The 21,474-nt window shown below is 43.6% G+C and overlaps 1 protein-coding gene and 1 non-coding gene across 2 annotated transcripts in view; both read left to right on the plus strand.

Annotated features, from left to right (window-relative positions):
- Positions 1-277: 277 nt before the first annotated feature.
- LOC115069564 lies at positions 278-488 on the plus strand. Its single transcript, XR_003848815.1, has one exon. It is a non-coding gene; the product is annotated as a small nucleolar RNA U3 (small nucleolar RNA).
- A 16,742-nt stretch (positions 489-17,230) lies between these two features.
- Cryba1 (crystallin beta A1) overlaps positions 17,231-21,474 on the plus strand; it is a 6,201-nt gene continuing 1,957 nt past the window's right edge. Inside the window, 4 exon segments of the mRNA XM_008828714.1 lie at positions 17,231-17,284; positions 18,073-18,188; positions 19,587-19,657; positions 19,660-19,731. Of these exon segments, the coding sequence (XP_008826936.1) occupies positions 17,240-17,284; positions 18,073-18,188; positions 19,587-19,657; positions 19,660-19,731 (304 nt within the window). The 5' untranslated portion in view covers positions 17,231-17,239.

Genomic DNA, 21,474 nt, shown 5'->3' on the forward strand with positions numbered 1-21,474 from the left:
TGTGAGTTCAAGGCCAGCCTGGTTTACATAGTGAGTTCCAGGACAGCTGGGGCTACAGGGAGACCCTGCTTCAAAAAGGCCGGGTGTGGTGGCACATGCCTTTAACCCCAACACTCCGGAGGCAGAGGCAGGCGGATCTTTGTGAGTTCAAGGCCAGCCTAGTCTACATAGTGAGTTCCAGAACAGCTGGGACTACAGGGAGACCCTGTCTCAAAAAGACCAAAAAATAAATAAAATAATAATAATAATAATAATAATAATAATAATAATAATTCTCTTGACTATACTTTCAGGGATCATGTCTATAATTCATAAGTAGAGAAGTTTCTCTATGTAGAGTACCAGAAACCACAAGGACTGGACATACCGTTCCCTGCTGAGCGTGAAGCTGGCTTTTGGTGTTGCTGTTTTGCAACTGCCATTTGCCATTGATGAGCATTCTTCTCTTCCTCTGGAAGATTAGAGGGAGGAATTGCAGTCAGAGTGGAAGAAAAAAAAAGAGAAAAAAAATAATTCTCATTCCTAATCTTTTTGTTGGGAGTGGAGGGGGAGGATTTTTGACACAGGATCTCACTATGTAACCCAGGCTGATCTCAATCTTGCAGCAAACTTCCTGCCTCTACCTCCCAAGTGCCTGACCCTAGCTGATCTTTAATATGGCAGGGGATGGGGGATGGGGTCTAAATTTGATTAAGAACTGTTGTATGGGACAGGGTGTGGTGGCGCATGCCTTTAATCCAAGCACTTGGGAGGCTGAGGCAGGCAGATCTCTATGAGTTCAAGGCCAGCCTGGTCTTCATAGCTAATCCAGGCCAGCCATGGCTACAGGGAGACCCTGTCTCAAAAAGACCTGTTCTATGAAATGTACAAAATCTCAATAAAAGAGATAGCACAGTGGTTAAGGGCACTTGTTCCTCTTCCAGAGGACCTGGGTTCAGTTCCCAGTACCCACATGGCAGCTAACAACTATCCATAACTCCAGTTCTAGCAGATCCAGTGCCCTCATCTGGCCTCTATGAGAATTGCACGACATCTTTACTCTCAGCACTTGGGAGGCAGAGGCAGGTGTATCTCTGTTAGATAGAGGCCAGCCTGGTCTATATAGAGAGTTCCAGGACAGCCTGTCTTGAAAACCCAAAACAACAACAACAAAAAGATGTCTAGTCAGGCGTGGTGGTGCACATCTTTAATCCCAGCACTCGGGATGCAGAGGCAGGTGGATCTCTGTGAGTTCAAGGCCAGCCTGGTCTACATAGTGACTTCCAGGACAGCTGGGCTACAGGGAGACACTGTCTCAAAAAGACCAAAAAAAAAAGGTGCCAGTGACATGGTGCTTATGTTAAGTCTGATGATCCAATTTGATCCCTGGAACCCACATTCAGTGGTATATGAATGCCTGCACACATGTGTGCATGCACATGCTCGTACACACACACACTAATAATAATAATAGCAATAATAATAATAAATTTAATTTAAACATAATGTTATGCTGGACTGAAGCAATGACTCAGCAATTAAGAGCGCTTGTTGCTCTTCCAGAGGATCCAAGTTCAATTCCCAGCAAATCATGTCAGGTACCTAACAACTGCTCCTGGTGGATTGGATGCGTCTGGTTTCTGCAGGCACTTGGACTCACATGCACACACACATACATATAATTAAAAATAAAAATAAAATCTTTAAAAAAATAAAATAGAAAGTAAAAAATAGCCAGGCATGGTGGCGCAGAGGCAAGTGGATCTCTGTGAGTTCAAGGCCAGCCTGGTCTACATAGTGAGCTCAGGTCAGCTGGGACTACAGGGAGACCCTGTCTCAAAAAGACAAAAAAAAAAAAGTGAAAATAAAAATAATGTTATCTTGAGGCTGGACAGCTGGCTTAGCAGTTAAGAGCACTGGCTACTCTTGCAGAGGACCTGGGTTGGGTTCCCAGCACCCACATGGTAGCTAACAACTGTTGTAACTCCAGTTCCAGGGTATCCAACGCCCTCTTCTGGGCTTTTCACGACATGGGTGCACTTACACATATGCAGACAAAGCACTAATACACATAATAAATAAAATGAAATAAATTTAAAATTTTTAAATGTTATTTTAAGAAGACTGGTGACCATGCCTGCAATCCCAGTAGGAGGCAGGAGATGAAGAATTCAAGGTCATTGTCAGAGAATTTGCCAGCCTTGGCTACAAATTGAGTTCAAAATCAGCCAGCCTGGGCTACATGAGACTCTGTTTCAAAACCAAAAACAAAGAAAAAGAAAGAGTATAAGTGATAAGATGGGACCGGGATATAACTCGGTGGCAAAGCACTTGTCTAGCATGTGTGAGGCCCTGGGCTTGATTCTTAGCACGAGAGAGAGAGAGAGAGAGAGAGAGAGAGAGAGAGAGAGAGAGAGAGTATTCTAAGCTCTCTATGCAGATTGATCCCTTTATTGCTCATAGCAGCTCTAAGAGTGAGATGCTTGTTTATGTCAGCCTGAAAGATAATATTGAATTGTGGATTAATTGTATTGCTGGAGGTCATATAATTAATATGCCCAAAGCCTGGGCTATGTCTGATATGTTGAGGCCCCCGGGTAGTCTGAAAGCTGTTCTATGCTGGGGGGGATAATCGCTATTGGCCCTGTCCTCACAAAGTCTGGTCCTCTAGGGTCTGAGATAACAAGCAGGAATTTGTATTTTAACCAAACACCCGGGGGGCTATTAGTGTTTGGTGTGGCCCGTGGACCACAGTTTGAAAACTCCAATTTCAATGTATCTTTTTCTAGCAGAGTTGTTCCTTTCTCTGATATCCCTCTTCCCCAAGAAATATTTTTTCAGGAGTGGGCTGGAAATGGTGCTCTGGAGCCAGACGTATGCCCCCTGGTGGTCAGAGACGGATGATCAGGAGGGCCGCCAACAGGTCCCTGGTCACCGACACAAACGCGAATTTTTTTTTCTTTCTTTAAAAAAAAAAAAAAATATTGCTGAGCGTGGTGGCGCCTTTAATCCCAGCACTTGGGAGGCAGAAGCAGGTGGATCTCTGTGAGTTCAAAGTCAGCCTGGTCTACGTAGTGAGTTCCAGGCCAGCTGGGCAACAGGGAGACCCTATCTCAAAAAGGGAAAAAAAAAGCATCCATTTGTGTTTGGGTGGGGGGAGCACATGTGTGTGCTGTGGTGCACTTTTGGAGGTCAGAGGCTAACTTGAGGAGTTAAACTCAAGTCGTCCAGCTTGGCAGCAAGTACCTTTACCCACTGAGTCATCTTGCCAAGCCGAATTTTTCTAGAATTCCATTCAGCCAATGTTACTGAGGTGCCACTACATGCCAACAGTGAACCAGTCATACAACATACCTTCCAGAAACAAAACTTCATACGACACAGTTCCTCAGGGAGGCTGCTCACCTGTTTCTAGCCACAGATACATTCATTTCAAGTTGCAGTTGAGCAAATTGAATCCAGCCCAGTAATTTATATCTTACAACACATGGCTCTAAATTTTAGGATTTTACAAAGGTGCAAAAGATGTTTTGTTTTGTTTTTTAGACAAGGTTCCATGTAGCCCAGGCTGACCTCCATCACCTGAGTGCTGGGATTACAAGCATGCACCATCATGCCTGACAAATATTTTTCCCCTTGAGATAGATTCTCACTACGTAGCCTAGGCTAACCTGGAACTCAAGGTACTCCTGCCTCAGTCTCTCGGTGTGCTAGGATTATAGGTATGCACCAGCATACCTTACATCAGACTTAAGTCATTCATTTTGAAAAAAAATAGTAATAGTTTTTAACCCAATGCAGTCGAGAAGCAAGACATATTTTAGTTCTGCACCCTTTGTGACCCAGGGACTCAAAGCTACTCTACACTATGGGTGCAAATATGTTAATAAATGTTGATAATTGATTTGACAGTATCTGCTAAAACTGAGTATATTGACCCAGTGTTTCCATTCCTGTGTACTCCCCAAACAAATGTGTATACCCCCACATTAACCCTAAACACATACAAGAATGTTTATAACAATATTGTATATAATAGCCACAAAGTGGGAAAATGCCTATGTGATTAGAAACATCAGAATGGCATTTTCATAGAACAGGAGACACAGTCATGAGCATGAACAAACCCCAGCTTCATGCAATGGCGAGGCAAAGCTCACACACCATTGCGAGAGAAACAAGGCAGACACTGAACAGCACATTTGGCATGATTTTATATATGCCTAATACAAATGGCTAAAACAACTCTGTGCTGTCAGAATGGAATCAGACCTGCCTTTAAGTGGAGAGCAGGAACTAGAGGGGCCTTAGAGGTTTCAGGAGGAGCTGCCAGTAGTTTGATCTATGTGTATGTTATAAAAACTGGTCAGATTATTTGTTCAAGATTTGTGTACTTTTTGTACTTACGTTATATTTTAAATAAAAAGTGTATCTAAAAACTGGTGGAATCTGGACATGGTGGTACTACACCTGTAATCCTAACACTCAGGATGCAAAGGCAAGGGGATCATGAGTTCAAGGCCAGCCCGACAACCCTGGGAGACCTTGACTCAAACAACAATCACCAAGCCAAATAAATAACAACAACAACAAAAAAAAAACTCAAAAAAACTCCTCTTGGTAGGGTAGGTCTCTCAGGACTAGTCACAGACTATGCTTAGGGCTCACTTATCATGAACTGAAGCCCAGAGTCACACACGGTATCAGAATTAGGAATTTAATGCCCCTCTAGGGAGGAAAGACATGGCCTCAGGCCCATGAACTAGATCCAGATTTTCTGTTAAAGCCAACAAAAGGATTGTTTTGCAGATAGGATGGATTCTAGAAAAATTACCCCATTGGGCTACAGAACACAGCATAAGAGCGAGGCATCTACCTGGAACCTGTTGGGGGAAAAGTCAGGACTCCAACACTGTACCAGTGTCAGAAGTAGAGCCTGATACTTGCTGAAAGCCCTTAGTCAAGAAATTAGTCAATGGGCTGGAGGATGGCGCAGCTGTTAAGGGCACTGGCTGTTCTGGCAGAGGACCTGGGTTTGGTTCCCAGCACCCACATGGTGGCTAACAACTATCTATAACTTCAGTTCCAGATGATCCAACACCCTTTCTGGACACTATGGCCACAGCATGCTCATGGGCCACTTACATACATGCAGATAAAATACTCATACACATAAAATAAAAATAAAATAAAAAATAAATGCTGAGGACTGATGATGCACCTTAGTGGTAAGGTGCTTGTTTAGCATGTGCAAGACCCTGGGTTTGAGTCTCAGCATAATAGGGAGATGACAGATGATAGATAGATAGATGATAGATAGATAGATAGATAGATAGCTGATAGATGTTTTACATGGCTGTTTAAAATGGCCAAAGTACATGAAGGAAGAAATTGAATCTATATAATAATGTGATACTATGGAAAAAAGTATGGGCTTGAAAAAGAACTGGGGAGACAGCTCAGTTGGTAAAGTGCTTGCCTTGCAAGCATGAGGACCTCAGTTCAATCCTTAGCATTGTGTTAAAAAAAAAATCTGGATGCTGAGGTGCATTTTTGTACCTGCAGCACTGAGGGAAGTGAAGGGCAGAGACAGGTGGATCCCTGGAGCTCACTGGCCAGCTAACCTAGCCAAATTGATGAATTCCAGATTCACTGAAAGACAGTGTCTCAAAAAATAAGACGGAGGGCCAGCAAGATGGCTCAGGGAGTAAAAATGCTTGGTGTGCAAACCTAAGGACCTGAGTTTGATTCCCGAAACCCACAGTGGAAGAAAAGAACCAACTCCAAAAAGTTATCCTCTATGTATACCATGGCACATGGTAACACACACACATAACCAAAATAATTTTTAAAATCAGTTAATTAAAAACTACAATTAAGTTGGGCGTGATGGCGCACGCCTTTAATCCCAGCACTTGGGAGGCAGAGGCAGGCAGATCTCTGTGAGTTCAAGGCCAGCCTGGTCTACATAGTGAGTTCCAGGACAGCTGGGGCTACAGGGAGACCCTGTCTCAAAAAGACAAAAAAACAAAAACAAAAACAAAAAACTACAATTAAGGCCAGGTGTGGTAGTTCACGTCTTTAGTCCCAACACTCGGGAGGCAGAGGCAGGCGGATCTCTATGAGTTCGAGGCCAGTCTACATAGTGAGTTCCAGGCCAGCTGGCATGACAGGAAGACCCTGTCTCAAAAAGACAAAGAGAAAAGAAAAGAAAAGAAATGCTTACCCAGCATGCACAGGATCCTGGTTCAATCCCCAGCACCACAACAACAGCAGCAGCAACTAACTAAATATATGTATATAAATGTACACATACAAGCACAGCTATGAAGACAAGCCAACCTCAAGGTAGTGGTTTCTTCTGAGGTGGGCAGGAGAATAAGACTGGGGTGAAGAATAGAAAGAAATTTTCAATTTTATTTGTAAGTTTTATTTTAAGCAAAGATTTGAGGGGCTGGGGGAATATCTCAGTAAGTAAACTGATGCCACACAAGAATAAGGGCCTGAGTTTGATCCCCAGCAATCTCATAAAAAGCCTAATGCAAGGCCAGGTATGGTGGCACATGCCTTTAAGCCCAGCACTTTGGGAAGCAGAGGCAGGCAGATCTCTGTGAGTTCAAAGCCAGCCTGATCTACCTAGTGAGTTCCAGGACAGCTGGAGCTACAGGGAGACCCTGTCCCAAAAAAAACCAAAAAAAAAAAAAAAAAAGAAAAAGAAAAGTCTGATGCAGTGGCATGAGGGTAGAATCCCTATATGTAACAGGGAGACCAACAGGCAGGTCCCTGGGAGTCAGGTGGTAAATTGGCCTAGCTTCCTTGGTGAGCTCAGATCCCAGTGAGAAACTCTGTCTCACATAAACAAGGTGAGTGGCTCCTGAAGGAAGACACCTGAGGCTGACTACTGGCCTCTGCACATGCACATGTGCAAGTGCACACATGTGAACTCTCTAACACATGAACATGCCTATACACAGCACAAATTTGAGGACCAAAGAATGTATCTCAGTTGATAGAGTACTGGCATGAAGCCCTGGATTTGATCCCCAGCACCACATAAACCAGGTTTGATAATGTATGCCTGAAATCCAGCACATAGGATGTGGAAGCAGAAGGTTCAGGGGTTCAAAGTCATTGTGCTAGATAGCTTTAGTGTCCACTTGACACACCTGGGTAGAGGGAGCCTCAATTCAGGAATTTCCTCCATTGGACTGGCCTGTGGCTGTGGGGTATTTTCTTGATTGTTGAGTGATGTGAAAGGGCCCAGCCCACTGTGGGTGGTGCTACCCCTGGGCAGGTGGTTCTGTATTGCATAAGAAAGCAGGCTGAGCATGGGCCAGGAGAGCAAACCAGTAAGCTGCGTTCCTCCATGGCCTGTGCTTCAGCTCCTGCCTCCAGGCTCTTGCCCTGGGTTCCCACCTTGGGCTCCATCAATGATGAACCATGACCTGGGAGATGTGAGTCAAATAAATCTTTCCTCCTCAAGTTGGCAGTGGTCACAGTGGTTTGTCACAGCAGTTGAAAGCAAAGAACAGTCAGTCATCTTCTGCTAAGTATTGAGTTTGAGGCCAGCCTGGGCTACATGAGCTGAGTATCATAGTTCATGTCTACAATCCCAACATTTAGAAGGCAGAGGCAAGAGAATTGTTGAGAGTTCAAGGCAAACCTGGGCTACACAGTTCCAGGTCAGCCAGGGCTACACAGCAAGACTGTCTCAAAGAAACAACAAGGGCCAGGTGTGGTGACTCATGCCTTTAATCCTAGCACTTGGGAGGCAGAGGCAGGCAGATCTCTGTGAATTTAAGGATAGCCTGATTTACATAGCGAGTTCCAGGCCAGCTGGAGCTAGAGGGAGACCCTGTCTAAAAAACAAACAAAAAAAAACAACCAAGGACTGGAGAGATGACTCAGTGTTTAAGGGCACTGGCTGCTCTTGTAGAGGACCCAAGTTCAGTTTCCAGCACCCACTGAAGGCTAACAACTCTAGTTCCAGGGGATCCAACACAGGTGCACTTACACACATGCAGGCAATACGCTCATACACATAAACTAAACATAATAAATAAAATATTTTTAAAAACCAACCAAATGGGGCTGGAGAGATGGCTCAGAAGTTAAGAACACTAATTGTTCTTACAGAAGACCCAGGTTTGAATCCCAGGACCCACATGGCAGCTAACAACTGTCTGTAACTCCAGTTCCAGGGAATCCGACAGCCTCTTCTGTCCTCCATGGGCATTGCATGACACATGTGCACTAACCTACATGCAGGCAATACATGCATAAGCATAAAATAAAATTTTTAAAAATGTATCTAAAATAAATAAATAAAAGCCAATGAAACAAACAAATAAAAAAGATTTGATGCCAATATGGTCAAATGTAACTTTAGCAAATTTCAGCCTGTAAGGCTTGAAGTAGGGATTGCTGGAGGCTCCTGAGAAAGTTCATCCTTGATCTTTAGAACACCACAGGAGCCTCTGTCTGTCTTTGTCTCTGCCTTTCTGCCTCTCTCCCTTTTTCTCTCTCCACACCCCTCCCCCTAACAGCTAGGAACAATGACCGATACAGACCCAACTGCTACTGGAAAGCATCCAATAATGAGGAAAAGCCACCAGCCTTAGAATGAAGTCAACATTCAAGTCAGTAGAACAGGATGGAAAAAGCCCAAGTCATTGAAACATCACTGGAGGGTTCAAGCCCCTTACCCACCTGCATTACTTGCTGTTGAAGGAACTAAATAATTTTCCATTGGCTAAGGCAGCTTGCATCTGGTTTTCTACTACTTGTATTCAAACTTACAGTAACTGATTTAATGGAGCTAGAGAAGTGGGGTGCACAAACAACTTTACGAAGGGGAATTTCAAAGATTCAGCCAAAGGTTGGATACCATGATGAGAAAGACAGAGGTTCACGATTGGTTCCCATCCAAGTACGATGACTCATGCTTATAATTCCAGCACTTGGGAGCTAGAGATGGGAGGATGAGGACTTCAAAGTTACTATCAGCTACATAGGGAGTTTGAGGCCCGCCTGAGCTACAAGAGACCCTGTCTTAAAACAATAGTGACAAAAAGTTTGGTTCCTGGATATTTGGCTGGAGTAGTGCCATCTCTGAGACAGGGACATCAAAGGAAAAGCCTAGTAGAGTTGGGAACATCATTGACTGCATTGGGTTTGAGGACTCTGTCAGGAATTACTTAGTTGGACACATCTGGGAGGGAGTTGACCACTTGGCTCTGAAGTTAAAGACTATCCTGTGCTGAATAGTATCTGCCTAAAATTTATGTCCACTTGGAACTTCAAAATGTGGCCTTACTTGCAAATAGGATCTTTGTAGATAAAGTAAATTAAGGGCTAGGTCATGCGCATCTATTGTCTATCTCAAAAAACAATACAATCAAGCATTTGTGCTCAGATATCCTTTGGTGCAAATTCATCCATTGGAGTCTAATCAGCCTATCTAGAGATCCTAAGTAAGGTCTACCCTCCCTTACCCTATAGTAATCAGTCTCCAATATTTCCCAGCCTAGGGCCAGCCCACCACCCATTCCTCTCGCTCCACTCTGAGTCTTTGTCTGATTGAGTTGGCATGGGTCCTGTGTTTGATGGCACCATTGCCACAAGTTCACATGTGCAAGCTTCCAGTGGCCTGAAAGTCTCTGCTTCCCTGTCACAAAACTTTTTTTTAAAAAAAAAGAAAAATTAAAATAAAAATTAATGTTAACATAAAATTAAAAAAATTTAAAAACCACAAGGGGCTGGAGAGATGGCTCAGCAGTTAAGAGCCCTGGCTGCTCTTGCAGAGGACTCTGGTTCGATTCCCAGCATCCACATGGTGACTAACAAACATCCACAACTCCAGTTCCAGGATATCCTGAGCCCTCTTCTGCCCTCCATGGGCATTGCATCACATGGGTGCACTTATATATATGCAGGCAAAACACTTATACACATACAATAAAAATGAATGAATTAATTAATTAAAAATAACACAAAAGACTTCTAGACTCAGAACTATAGGAGACAGGTACACCTCAGTGGTAGTGTATGCCTAGTGTGCATGAGGCCCTGTAATTCTTCCCAGGACCCTCCCCTCAGAAAAAAAGGGGGGATGCAGGTGTTATGGCTCAGCAGGTAAAGGTGCCTACCACCAAATCTGATGACCTAGTTCTATCTTTGGGAACCACATGTTAGAAAGAAAGAACCAACTCCTGAAAGTTGTCTTATGATCTACACACACACAAAATAAAATGTAATTTAAATTTTAAAAAATTTTAATTTTATTATTATTATTATTATTATTATTATTGAGACAGGGTCTCCCTGTAGCCACAGCTGGCCTGGATTCACTGTGGAGACCAGACTGGCCTCAAACTCACAGAGATCCACCTGCCTCTGCTTCCCAAGTACTGGGACTAAAAGCATGTGCTACTACGCCTAGCTGAAATTTTTTTTAAAAGAAAGAAAAAAAGAAAAGCAAGCCAGCAAGAGAAATTTACTTTTCTATGTTTATTATTATTATTGTTGTTGTTGTTGTTGTTGTTGTTGTTTGGTGTATTTGAGACAGTCTTCCTGTAACCCCAGCTGGCCTGGAACTCTGTAGACCAGGCTGTCCTCAATCTCACAGAAATCTGCCTGCCTCTGCCTTCAAAGTGCTGGGATTAAAGGAGTGAACTAACACCCTTGGCTTTATTATTGTGGGGTTTTTTTAATTCTATTATTTTTATTTTATGTGTATGAGTGTATTGCCTACAAGTGTATAAGTGCACCTGTGTCATGCAATGCATGGAATCAGAAGAGGACGTTGGATTCCCCTGGAACTGGAGTTACCAATGCCATGTGGGTCCTCTGCAAGAGCAGCTGGTGCTCTTAGCCACTGAGCCATCTCTCCAGCACCTATTATTACATTTTTAAAAAATATTTTATTTATTTTTATTTTATGTGTATGCATGTATTGCCTGCATGTAGGTAAGTGCACCAGTGTCATGCAATGCCTTCGGAGGACAGAAGAGGCTGTTGGATCCCCTGGAACTGGAGTTACAGACAGTTGTTAGCTGCCATGTGGGTGCTGGGATTTCAACCCAGGTCTTCTGCAAGAACAGCCAGTGTTCTTAACCACTGAGCCATCTCTTCAGCCCCCTTATTATTATATTTTTAATTCAGTGTGTGTGTATGTGTGTGTGTGTGCATGTGTGTGCGTGCGCACGTGCACAAGCATGCGCTTGCAGATGTGTGCCATGTTACTTATATGGAGGTCAGAGGATGATTTTTGGAAGTCAGTGCTCTCCTTCCACCATGTGGGTCCTAGGGATCAAACTCAGATCATCAGACTTGGCAGGAAGCACTTTAACCAGCTGAGCCATCTTGCCAGCCCCTACCCCTCTCTCTTTTGAGCTGTTTCTAGTACATGTTGGCCATGAGTTCAGTATGTTGCTAAGATGATCTCAAACTTGTGACCTCCTGCCTCTACCTTCTGAGTGCTGAGATTACAAGCATGGGCCATCATACCTGTTTTATGCAGTGCCTGGGACCAAACCCAAGGTCTCTGCATGCTAAGCAAGCACTCTACTAACTGAACTCATCCCAAACCTAAATTTCTATTGTTTTAAGCCAGATGTGCAGAATTTATTACAGTAGTGCTAAGAAACTAATAAAAAGAGAACTGTCTGGATATACAGTATAGACTTGGGAACCATCAGCATAAGTGGTTGCTGAGTTTTTGGCAGTAGACCAGGGTGTCCTGAGGAGGCAGAATGAGAAATGATCCTGAGGAAGACAGACATTGATAGTCAGGAAGAAGACAGGGAATGACAGTGAAGAAGGAGGAGCAGAGAATCGCGCTTCAGAAGACAAGGGCTGGAAAAGTGCTTCTAAAGATGAAACAAGTCTTTTCTTTAAAAAAATGTTTATTATTATTATATTATTATTATTAGTGTCTGTGCATGTAACATGGTGCATATGTGGAGGTAAGAGGCCAGCTTTCAGGAACTGGTTCTCTCCCTCTACCATGGGTTCTAGGGATTGAATTCAGGGCATCAGACTTGTACAGCAAATACTTCTCTATCTATTGAGCCATTTCCCTGGCTCTAAACTGAAATATTTAATTGTTCAACAGAAATGTCATACAAGGAAAACGGACAGCTTTCTGGTATACACCAACACTTGGGAGGCTGAGGCAGGAGGATCACCATGGGTTCAAGGCAAACCTGGGCTACAGAATGAGAACCTGTCTCAAAAGAAAGAAGAAAGAGGGGCTGGAGAGACGGCTCAGCAATTAAGAACACTGACTGTTTTTGCAGAAGACCCAGGTTGGAATCCTAGCACCCACATGGCAGCTAATAACTGTCTGTAACTCCAGTTCCAGGGGATCCAACAGTCTCTTCTGTCCTTCAGGGGCATTGCATGACATAGGTGCACTTACCTACATGCAGGCAATACACACATACACATAGAATAAAAATAATAAAATAAAAAAATAAAGAAGAAAGAAAGGAGGGAGGGAGGGAGGATGAAGGAAGGGAGAGGAGGCAGGGAGAAAGACGGATAGAAAGATAGATAATAGAGGGGCTGGAGAGATGGCTCAGTGGTTAAGAACACTGTTCTTGCAGAAGACCTGGGTTCGAATCTCAGCACCCACATGGCAGATAACAACTGCTCATAACTCCAGTCCCAGGGGATCCAACAGCCTCTTCTGACCTCCACGGGCATTGCACAACATAGGTGCACTTACCTACATGCAGGCAATACACACATACACATAAAATAAAAATAATAAATTAAAAAAAGAAAGGGAAAGGTAGATAATAGAAAGATAGATGACAGGTAGCTAGATGATAGATGATGGATAGATGGATGGATAGATGATAATGATAGCTAGAATGATAGCTAGAATGATAGATAGATAGATAGATAGATAGATAGATAGATAGATAGATGGCTGGATGATAGATAGATGATAGATACAGATAGATGATAGATGATATAGATGATAGATTGTAGATAGATAGATGATAGATAGATAGATGGATGATAGATAGATAGATAGATAGATAGATAGAGCAGCCATGAGCCAAGACAGGAAGGTAGCCTGTTAGGGTTTGAATGTGAAATTTCCCCAAATGATCATGTTTCTGAGCACTTGGTCCACAGCTGATGGCACTCCTTTGGGATAGGAGGAATGGCTAGTGGAGGCATGTCAGTGGGGGTGGGCTTTCTGTTTTTGGTTCAGGTCATCTGCTTCCTGATTGCCATGATAGCAGGTGCTTCTGCCACAGGCTCCTGCCACAAACGTCCCCTCCTCCCTGCTGTGGAAGCTGAAACTGGGAGAGGAAACAAATCTTTCCTCCCTTGTTTCTGTCAAACATTTGACCCAAGTCAAGACCAGTAACTAACACAGCCCCTACAACTAAGCTGTTTTCAATTCTAGGCAGCCTCTAAACACAGGAAAATACAAAGAACAAGACTCTGTAAAGTTTCCAGAGGAAGGGGAGTTCTGCCTCCAGAACTGTAAGATAATAACAAATTTATGAGTTTTTAAATCTGTGTGTGTGTGTGAAGGTCAAAAACAAAACAAACCAACCAACAAAAAATATAAAGAATCAGGAATCAAAATGGATTCATGCTTTCTAACAGCAGTATTGCACATAGAAGATAAAAGAGAAAACATGTTTGCAACGGTTCGTGCCTATGATCCCAACATTCAAGAGGTAGAAGCAGGACAAGGAGTTCAAGGTCATCTTTGGCTATATAGCAAGTGTGAGGCCAGATTAGGCTATAGGAGACCCTGTTTCAAAAAACAAAAATTTAGAGTACCCTAGGCTGACCTAGAACTCACTATGTAGACCAGGCTCTTCTGACCTCTGTGGCATTGTACGACATGGGTACACTCACATACGTTCAGGCAATACACTCATACACAAAATAAAAATAATAAATAAAATATTTAAAAAAGACCACACACACACACACACACACACACACACACACACACACAAGAGCTTACTGTATTTCCAAGGTCCCAGGATCTGTTCCCAGCACCTACATGGCAGCTAACAACTCTGGTTTAGGGGATCTGAATTCCTCTCTGGCCTCTGCAGGCATCAGGCATGCACATGGTTCACTTTACACACAGGCAGGCAAAACATTTATACACATAAAATAAATTTTAAAAAACTTGGGGGATAAAAAGATGGATAAGTAGTTAAGAGCATGTATTGCAGGGGCTAGAAAGCTGGCTCGGTGGTTAAGAACACTGACTGGGAGCTGGAGAGATGGCTCAGTGGTTAAGGGCACTGACTGCTCTTGCAGAGGACCCGGGTTCAATTCCCAGCACCCACATAGTGGCTACGAACTGTCCTTAACTCTAGTTCCAGGGGAATCAGAAGCCCTTTTCTGACCTCCGCGGCATTGCACAACATGGATGCACTCACATACATGCAGGCAATGTACTCATACACATGAGTACACCATGAGGAATCTCCTATATGGTAATCACCATATCCCTAGAAATCAAGGCATGGGGGAGGTGACAGAGTAAGAAATGAGCAGGTTCCTGGGCACAGGGAAAAGGTGGAACAGGCAGGAGATGCTGGCTATTTGGAGACTCCAAATAGAATGTACATGTATTAGTTCCTAGGCTGGGAATCAGTCAAGGATAGTCATGAATGTCACACACCTGCCTGTCTCCTTTTCTTCTTGCCATCTCCTTCCCAGCATACTGTCACTGATGTCTTCTTAACCTTTATGACCCTCATCTATAAAATGGGGATGATGGTATTCCTCTTAAAGATTTGTGAAGATTAGATACATTAATTTAAGTAAAGCATTTAGAAAAAGGTCTGACTCAGAATGAGATTTTATATATATACGTATATAATTTTTTTTTTTTTTGAGACAGGGTCTCCCTGTAGCCCCAGCTGTCCTGGAACTCACTATGTAAACCAGACTGGCCTTGAACTCACAGAGATCTGCCTGCCTTTTCCTCCCAAGTGCTGAGACTATAGGTGTGTGCCACCACACCCGGCTTTATATATTTTTATTATATATATTTTAATTGAATTTTTGTGTTTCATACAGACCATCTCAATGAATATTAATTATATATGAATATTAATTATCTTTATATCCCCTTCCCCACTGGCACCCTCCCATACCCCTCTCAACTGGAATTCATACATTCTGTCATTTGTGTTAAGGCCTAATGTGTCAAGTTAGTGTCCCCAGATGTTCCTCAGTACAAGTTCATCTACTGAGGTCTAGTCAGCCTATCTAGAGTCCCTCGCTTTAAGAAGATCAGCTCTTCCTCACCCAGAAGTAATCAATTGCCAATATTTCTTCAGCTAAGATCGGGGTCTGCTGTAAAAAATATGTATTTTTTTATGTGTATGAGTATATTGCCTGCATGCATGTAAGTGCACCCGCCTTGTATAATGTCCATGGATGTCACAAGAGGGTGTCAGATCCCTGGGAACTGGAGTTAGAAGCAGTTGTTAGCCACCATGTGGGTGCTGAGAATCAAACCTAGGTCCTCTGCAAGAGCAGCCAGTGCTCTTAACAGCAGAATCATCTCTCCAGCCCCAGAATGAGATTTAAAAAATTTTTTAAATTTATTTTTTTGTGTATGAGTGTATGCCTGCATGACATGCAGTGCCCTCAGAGAACAGAAGAGGTTGTTGGATCCCCTGGACCTGGACAATTGTTAGCTGCCATGTAGGTGCTGGGATTCAAATCTGTAAGAACAGCCAGTGCTCTTAACTGCTGAGCCATTTCTCCAGCTCCCTAGTAGGAGATTTTTTGGGTTGTTTTGTTTTGTTTTGTTTTGTTTTGAGACAGGGTCTCCCTGTAGCCCCAGCTGTCCTGGAACTCACTATGTAGACCAGGCTGTCCTTGAACTCACAGAGATCCGCCTGCCTCTGCCTCCCAAGTACTGGGACTACAGGCGTGCGCCACCACGTCCAGCAGAGATTGTTTTTTTTGTTGTTTTAAGACAGGTTCTCCCTGTAGACGGAGCTGGCCTTGAGCTCCCTATGTAGACAAGGCTGGCCTCAATCTCACAGAGATCCACCTGCCTCTGCCTCCAGAGGGCTGATATTAAGGCATGTGCCACCCATGCCCAACATATATGTTCTTTTTATAGCTGAAAGTTTGAATATTTTTTCAATAGTTCAGAATGAGAACTAATCCTCAAATAATAGTCGGCAACAAAAATATAGCTCTTAAAAACTACATTTGCTGCTAGGCATGGTGGCGCATGCCTTTAATCCCAGCACTCGGGATATATTACATATATATAATCTGGAAAACTTAGATTGAATCTAGGGCCTCACACATGGTAGGCAAACTCACTACTGCTGAGCTATTACTCCAGCTTTTTTTGGGAGGTGTATGTGCTATGGACTGAACCCAGAACCTTGAGCTACCACTGAGCTATAATCCCCAATCCCTTAGTTTTTGAGATAGTGTCTCACTAAGTTGCACATGTAGGTTGATAAACTTGCAATCCTCCTTCCTCATCTTCCAAGTAGTAGTATCACAGGCCTGGCTTCATTAAGTCTTTTTCCATTTATTCTCTACCCCATCTCACTATGGGCTTGGCATGGTGCTGTATCAATCACCCAGGAGTCTCCAGCCTGCATTGCCTTTGAGGTGCTCATCCAGGACATAGTCAACAGGGACACACAGTTCAGTATTGTGATGGGTACTAGAAAATCAAGGGAGAAGGCAAGTGTCTGAAGGCTGAAGTCAGGAATCTATGAGGCAGCTAAGTCAAAACAGTAGGTCTAGGAGACGGAGAAAGGAGGGAATGGTTACATGGCAGCAGGTCAGTTTGAGTGTAGTGAAGAGCCAGGTAAAGCAGAACCATGAAGAGTCAGAGTACAAGTTGCCTTTGAGTTGGGAGTATGTGATGTGGGGATTCTGTCAAGCTGTCTGTACGACCAATGGCATGAGGGGGTCTGGATGAGACAGTTGACAGCAAGTTGATACTGGGGTGAGACTAGGGAATGTTGTCCCCTAAAAACAAGAAAGGGGACAAAAGGTACATTTATCAAGAGGTCCTTCACCTACATTCTTGTTTCTAATTTTTACAATGACTGCATGTAAAACCTGAGGTTTGGGTAGTAAGCAGTGGAGCCAGGATCCCAACCAAAGTCTGAGTCTTCAAGCCTTCCCCACATCCTCCTGTCCTCTTACCTTCCCACCCCCATCCTGGAAGCTACATCACTGTGTATTCTGTCTTCCAGAAATCCTTCCAACCACTAAGATGGCTCAGACCAACCCTATGCCAGGGTCCTTGGGGCCATGGAAGGTAAGTTGAACCAATGAATGGAGGGACCCAACAGGGAAGGGCTGAGGTGCTGCCACATAGTAGCTATAAGGATGTACTTGTTTTTGAGACAGTGAACAACCAGTAAAACTCTGTTGTGTGTGTGTGGGGGGGGCGCATTCAACACCCACACTGTTGAAAGTCTCTCAGGATAGATGACCCTTACAGAGCTGGATGGGTGGCAGATGATACTTGATTTCCTAGGCCAACCTGATTTATCAGATCCCAAATAAAGTCATGGGACCCCAGGCCTCCTGACTCAAATTGTATGCTAAAATGTCAGATTCCCAAGGCTTGCACTGTTTTCCCAATATTCCCTACTTCCCCACTACACAACTCTTGAGGCCAGTTCACAGCTTTGGGAGTTGTCCTCTGGCCAGGTCTAAGAATGAAGTTTTAGTTGAAAGGATGAGAGATTTATCACAACCCTCTCATTATACCTAAGAAACAAAGGGATACTCCACAGGGAGTTCTTAGGACTCCCAGAATCCTGGCCGTTGGGTCACCTGTGCAGGAAGCTTGGTGGAATGAGTCCACAAGCCCTCAGTCTGTTCATTGTCCCTGGTACACCATTCCTGGCATAAACCTAGCCAGAACCTGTGAACACCACCAAGCAGTGATGCTAATTTGAGCCCCTTTCTACCCTGTCTATTCTAGCAGAGACCTTACCAGGTATCCTGGATTTATAGCTAATGATGAGCAACCCTGAGCAGACACAAGTAAAGCTGTACCTGGCTCTATCATTCTTGTGCCATTCAACCCCATTTCAGATAACCATCTACAACCAGGAGAACTTCCAGGGCAAGAGGATGGAATTCACCAGCTCCTGCCCAAGTGTCTCTGAGAGTTTTCATAATGTCCCATCCCTTAAGGTGGAATGCGGCGTGTGAGTATAGACAGCAACAGAGATTCAGGCCTCCATTTCATGTCTCTTTAGACAGACCATAGGAGTAAGGGAAGAAGAAAAAGTTCCCCAAATGCTAATCACCTCTTGGAGAAAGGCCTCCATTCAGAGATTCTTGAAATTCCTACATGTGCTAGAAATGCTACTGGCTTAGTGTTACACTTGCAGGATAGTGACAGTAATTGGATTCGTTGCTTTTAGAGCTCAGAGGCTGCTAACCACAATTCCTTCAGAACAGCCACAGGACCATTTTTCTTGTTTATAGAAAATAGGGAGAGCGCTAAAATGGCTCAGGGGTTAAGAGCACTCACTGCTCTTCTAGAAGATTAGCATTCCATTCCCAGCACCCATATGGTGGCTCACAATCACCTGTAACTCCAGTTCCAAGGAATCTAATGCCCTCTTCTGGTCTCTGCAAACTCCTGCATGCAAGTGGTGTACATAATCTCACGCAAGCACACACATACATACAAGTTAAGATTTTTGTTGTTGTTCTTTGAGACAGGGTCTCCCTGTAGCCCCAGCTGGCCTAGAGCTCACTACGTAGAGCAGGCTGGCCTTGAACTCACAGGGATCCGCCTGCCTCTGCGTCCCTAGCACACACAAGGTTTTTTAAATTGGGAGAGGAAACTGGAGTGGCAGTCTCTCCTCCCACGTGTCGCAGAGCAGACACTGTCAGCAAATTTCTCCATATAAAAGGAACTCAAAACCAAGGCTGCAGAGACATTAGTTAAGTCTCACAGAAATTCTCTTGATAGTCAACCTTGGTGAAGAAAAACCTCTGGCTTTTGTCTTCTGATTCTTGGCAGGCTGGCCCAGGCCTGAACTAAACAGGAGTGGACTCCCCTTTGACCTATGCAGAAGTTACATGCGATCAAGTTTCCACAAGTTGTCTTGCACCAAAATAAAGCTCTTCAATCCTTTAAAACAGGCAGCACTTTAAGATATCCTCAAGTAACTCTCAGTTGTGAACTTAGCTAGAGTGCTCCAACAAATAAGTTATAAGGACTGCAAAGAACCCTCAAGTGACAAATAGAGATAACCCATCCTATCACATTTTTGAAGATACTTACAAGTCACTAGATGATGAATCTGGAGCTCTAGCTAGAGGGAGGTGACTAGAAAGGAAATAGAAGCCTTCTTATGCACATTACTGGGACAGGTAAAGGAGACCCTTTGGTGAATAATTTCAAAACAAATACATTTACACATTGATTAGTACAGCTGTAGATGTTTATTACTTACCTCTTGTGATAAATTACTCTGTGTAACTGTTGGGATTGGCTTATTTTATCCTACTATAAACTCATCTAAAACAAGAGGCCTTCTCCCTAAGGTCATGTAGATTTTGAACACCGTGAACCATTACGTCTTTGGCAGCTGGACTGGTTATGAGCATACCAGCTTCTGTGGGCAACAGTTTATTCTGGAAAGAAGAGAATACCCTCGCTGGGTGCCTGGAGTGGGAGCAATGCTTACCACATTGAGTGTCTCATGTCCTTCCAGCCCATATGCTCAGCTGTAAGTCTAAAATGCCCACCTTTGTACATGGGGATGGGGCAAGAAAGGATGAGGTCAGACTGACATTTGTGTTGTTTCTCCTCAACTACATTGAATGTGGCAGGAATGATGAAAAAAAAAAAGGTAGAAAAGCAACACTGTTCCTTTCCTTTAAGCCTAACATTTGGTTCCCCCCGCCCCCACCCCCTTACAGTAAAAGGGAAGGGTCTTCTTACAAGTTTCAGGAAGCATATAGGCAAGAGTAAAAGTGCTATAGGACAACTAGTGAAAATACCACTGAAGAAACAGCCATGCTTAGTAAGTACAAACTGAAGAAATAGGCAGGTCTTCTAGTATTTCATATCAGCACTGCACAAGTCTGGTTTCTGACAACAGGCATTAAGCAACGCATCAGGCTGTATTTCTATTTGAATCTGACATTTAATTCTTTTATAAATAATGTAGCATGTTTAATTAACACCACCTTGTGAAACTATGAAATATACAATGTATAACAGAAAAAGCATCTTTCCATTCCTAATGTTCCTGAGAGCTCATGAACTGCCTCAATGTAATTAAATATTTCTTAAACTATTTGTCAACATTTAGCAGTTAATTTTATCCTTCCCACACCGGCAACAGTTCACCATTTTCCTTCAGGCCCTTAACATTATCCAGTCTTCCAATTAGCTCTCATGCTTGAGCATATAACTGAATTGGCCAATCTATTTTTTTTCTACCATTTTGCAAAACCTTTTTTTCATTGCTGACAAAATAGGACATTAAGAGGGAAAGTTGGGATTGGGAATTTAGCTCGGTGGTAGAGCACGTGCCTGGCAAGCGCAAGGCCGTGGGTTCAGTCCTCAGCTCCGGGGGGTGGGGGGAGTTATCTTTCAGCTTATAGTTTCAGTCCATTTTCAGTTGACTTCATGATTCTGGGGCTGTGGTGAGGAATAATAGCAAAAGGGCTAACAGAAAAAACGGAAGAGGAAAGCTGCTTACCTTGTGGCAGGCAGGAAGCAGACTTCCATTCTGGAAACACACATGCATTGCAAAGTGCCAAAGACTGATCATAGTCCAAGAATAGGGTATACAGATGCTGCCTGCTTCAGTCCCAGAGCCCCAAATACTATCCCCTCCAACATGGCAACCCCAAGATTGGAAATAGAAGTCCCTATGAGGCCGCATTTAATCTCTGAAAGAACTGGGCATGGTGGTACACACTTGTAATCCCAGCACCCAGAAAACTAAGGCAAGAGAATATTGAATCTAGGGTTTGGAAACATGGCTCATCAGATAAGAGCACTGGTTGCTTTTGCAGAGGACCTAGGTTCAGTTCCCAGTACCCACATGGCAGCTGTCTGTAAATCCAGTTCTAGAGGATCTGACACCCTCTTCTGGCCAAGGGTATTGTATGCATGTGCTGCACATATGTACATGGAGTAAAAAGTCATACACATAAATTTTTTTTTTGAAAAAAAATCTCAAATTCGAGGCCAGTCTAAGGTACACAAGACCTTGACTCAAAAATAGGTTTTTGACTGGGCATGGTGGCGCATGCCTGTAGTCCCAGCACTTGGGAGGCAGAGGCAGGCAGATCTCTGTGAGTTCAAGGCCAGCCTGGTCTACACAGTGAGTTCCAGAACAGCTGGGGCTACTGGGAGACCCTGCTTCGAAAAGACAAAAAAAAAAAAAAAAACCTATGTTGGGGGTTGTGGCACACCCCTGGTCCTCCTCACCACCCCCATCCCCCCACTAAACTATTAGT

Source organism: Nannospalax galili, unplaced genomic scaffold, assembly GCF_000622305.1.
Source record: "Nannospalax galili isolate Female #2095 unplaced genomic scaffold, S.galili_v1.0 scaffold212, whole genome shotgun sequence".
Classification (NCBI taxonomy): Eukaryota; Metazoa; Chordata; class Mammalia; order Rodentia; family Spalacidae; genus Nannospalax; species Nannospalax galili.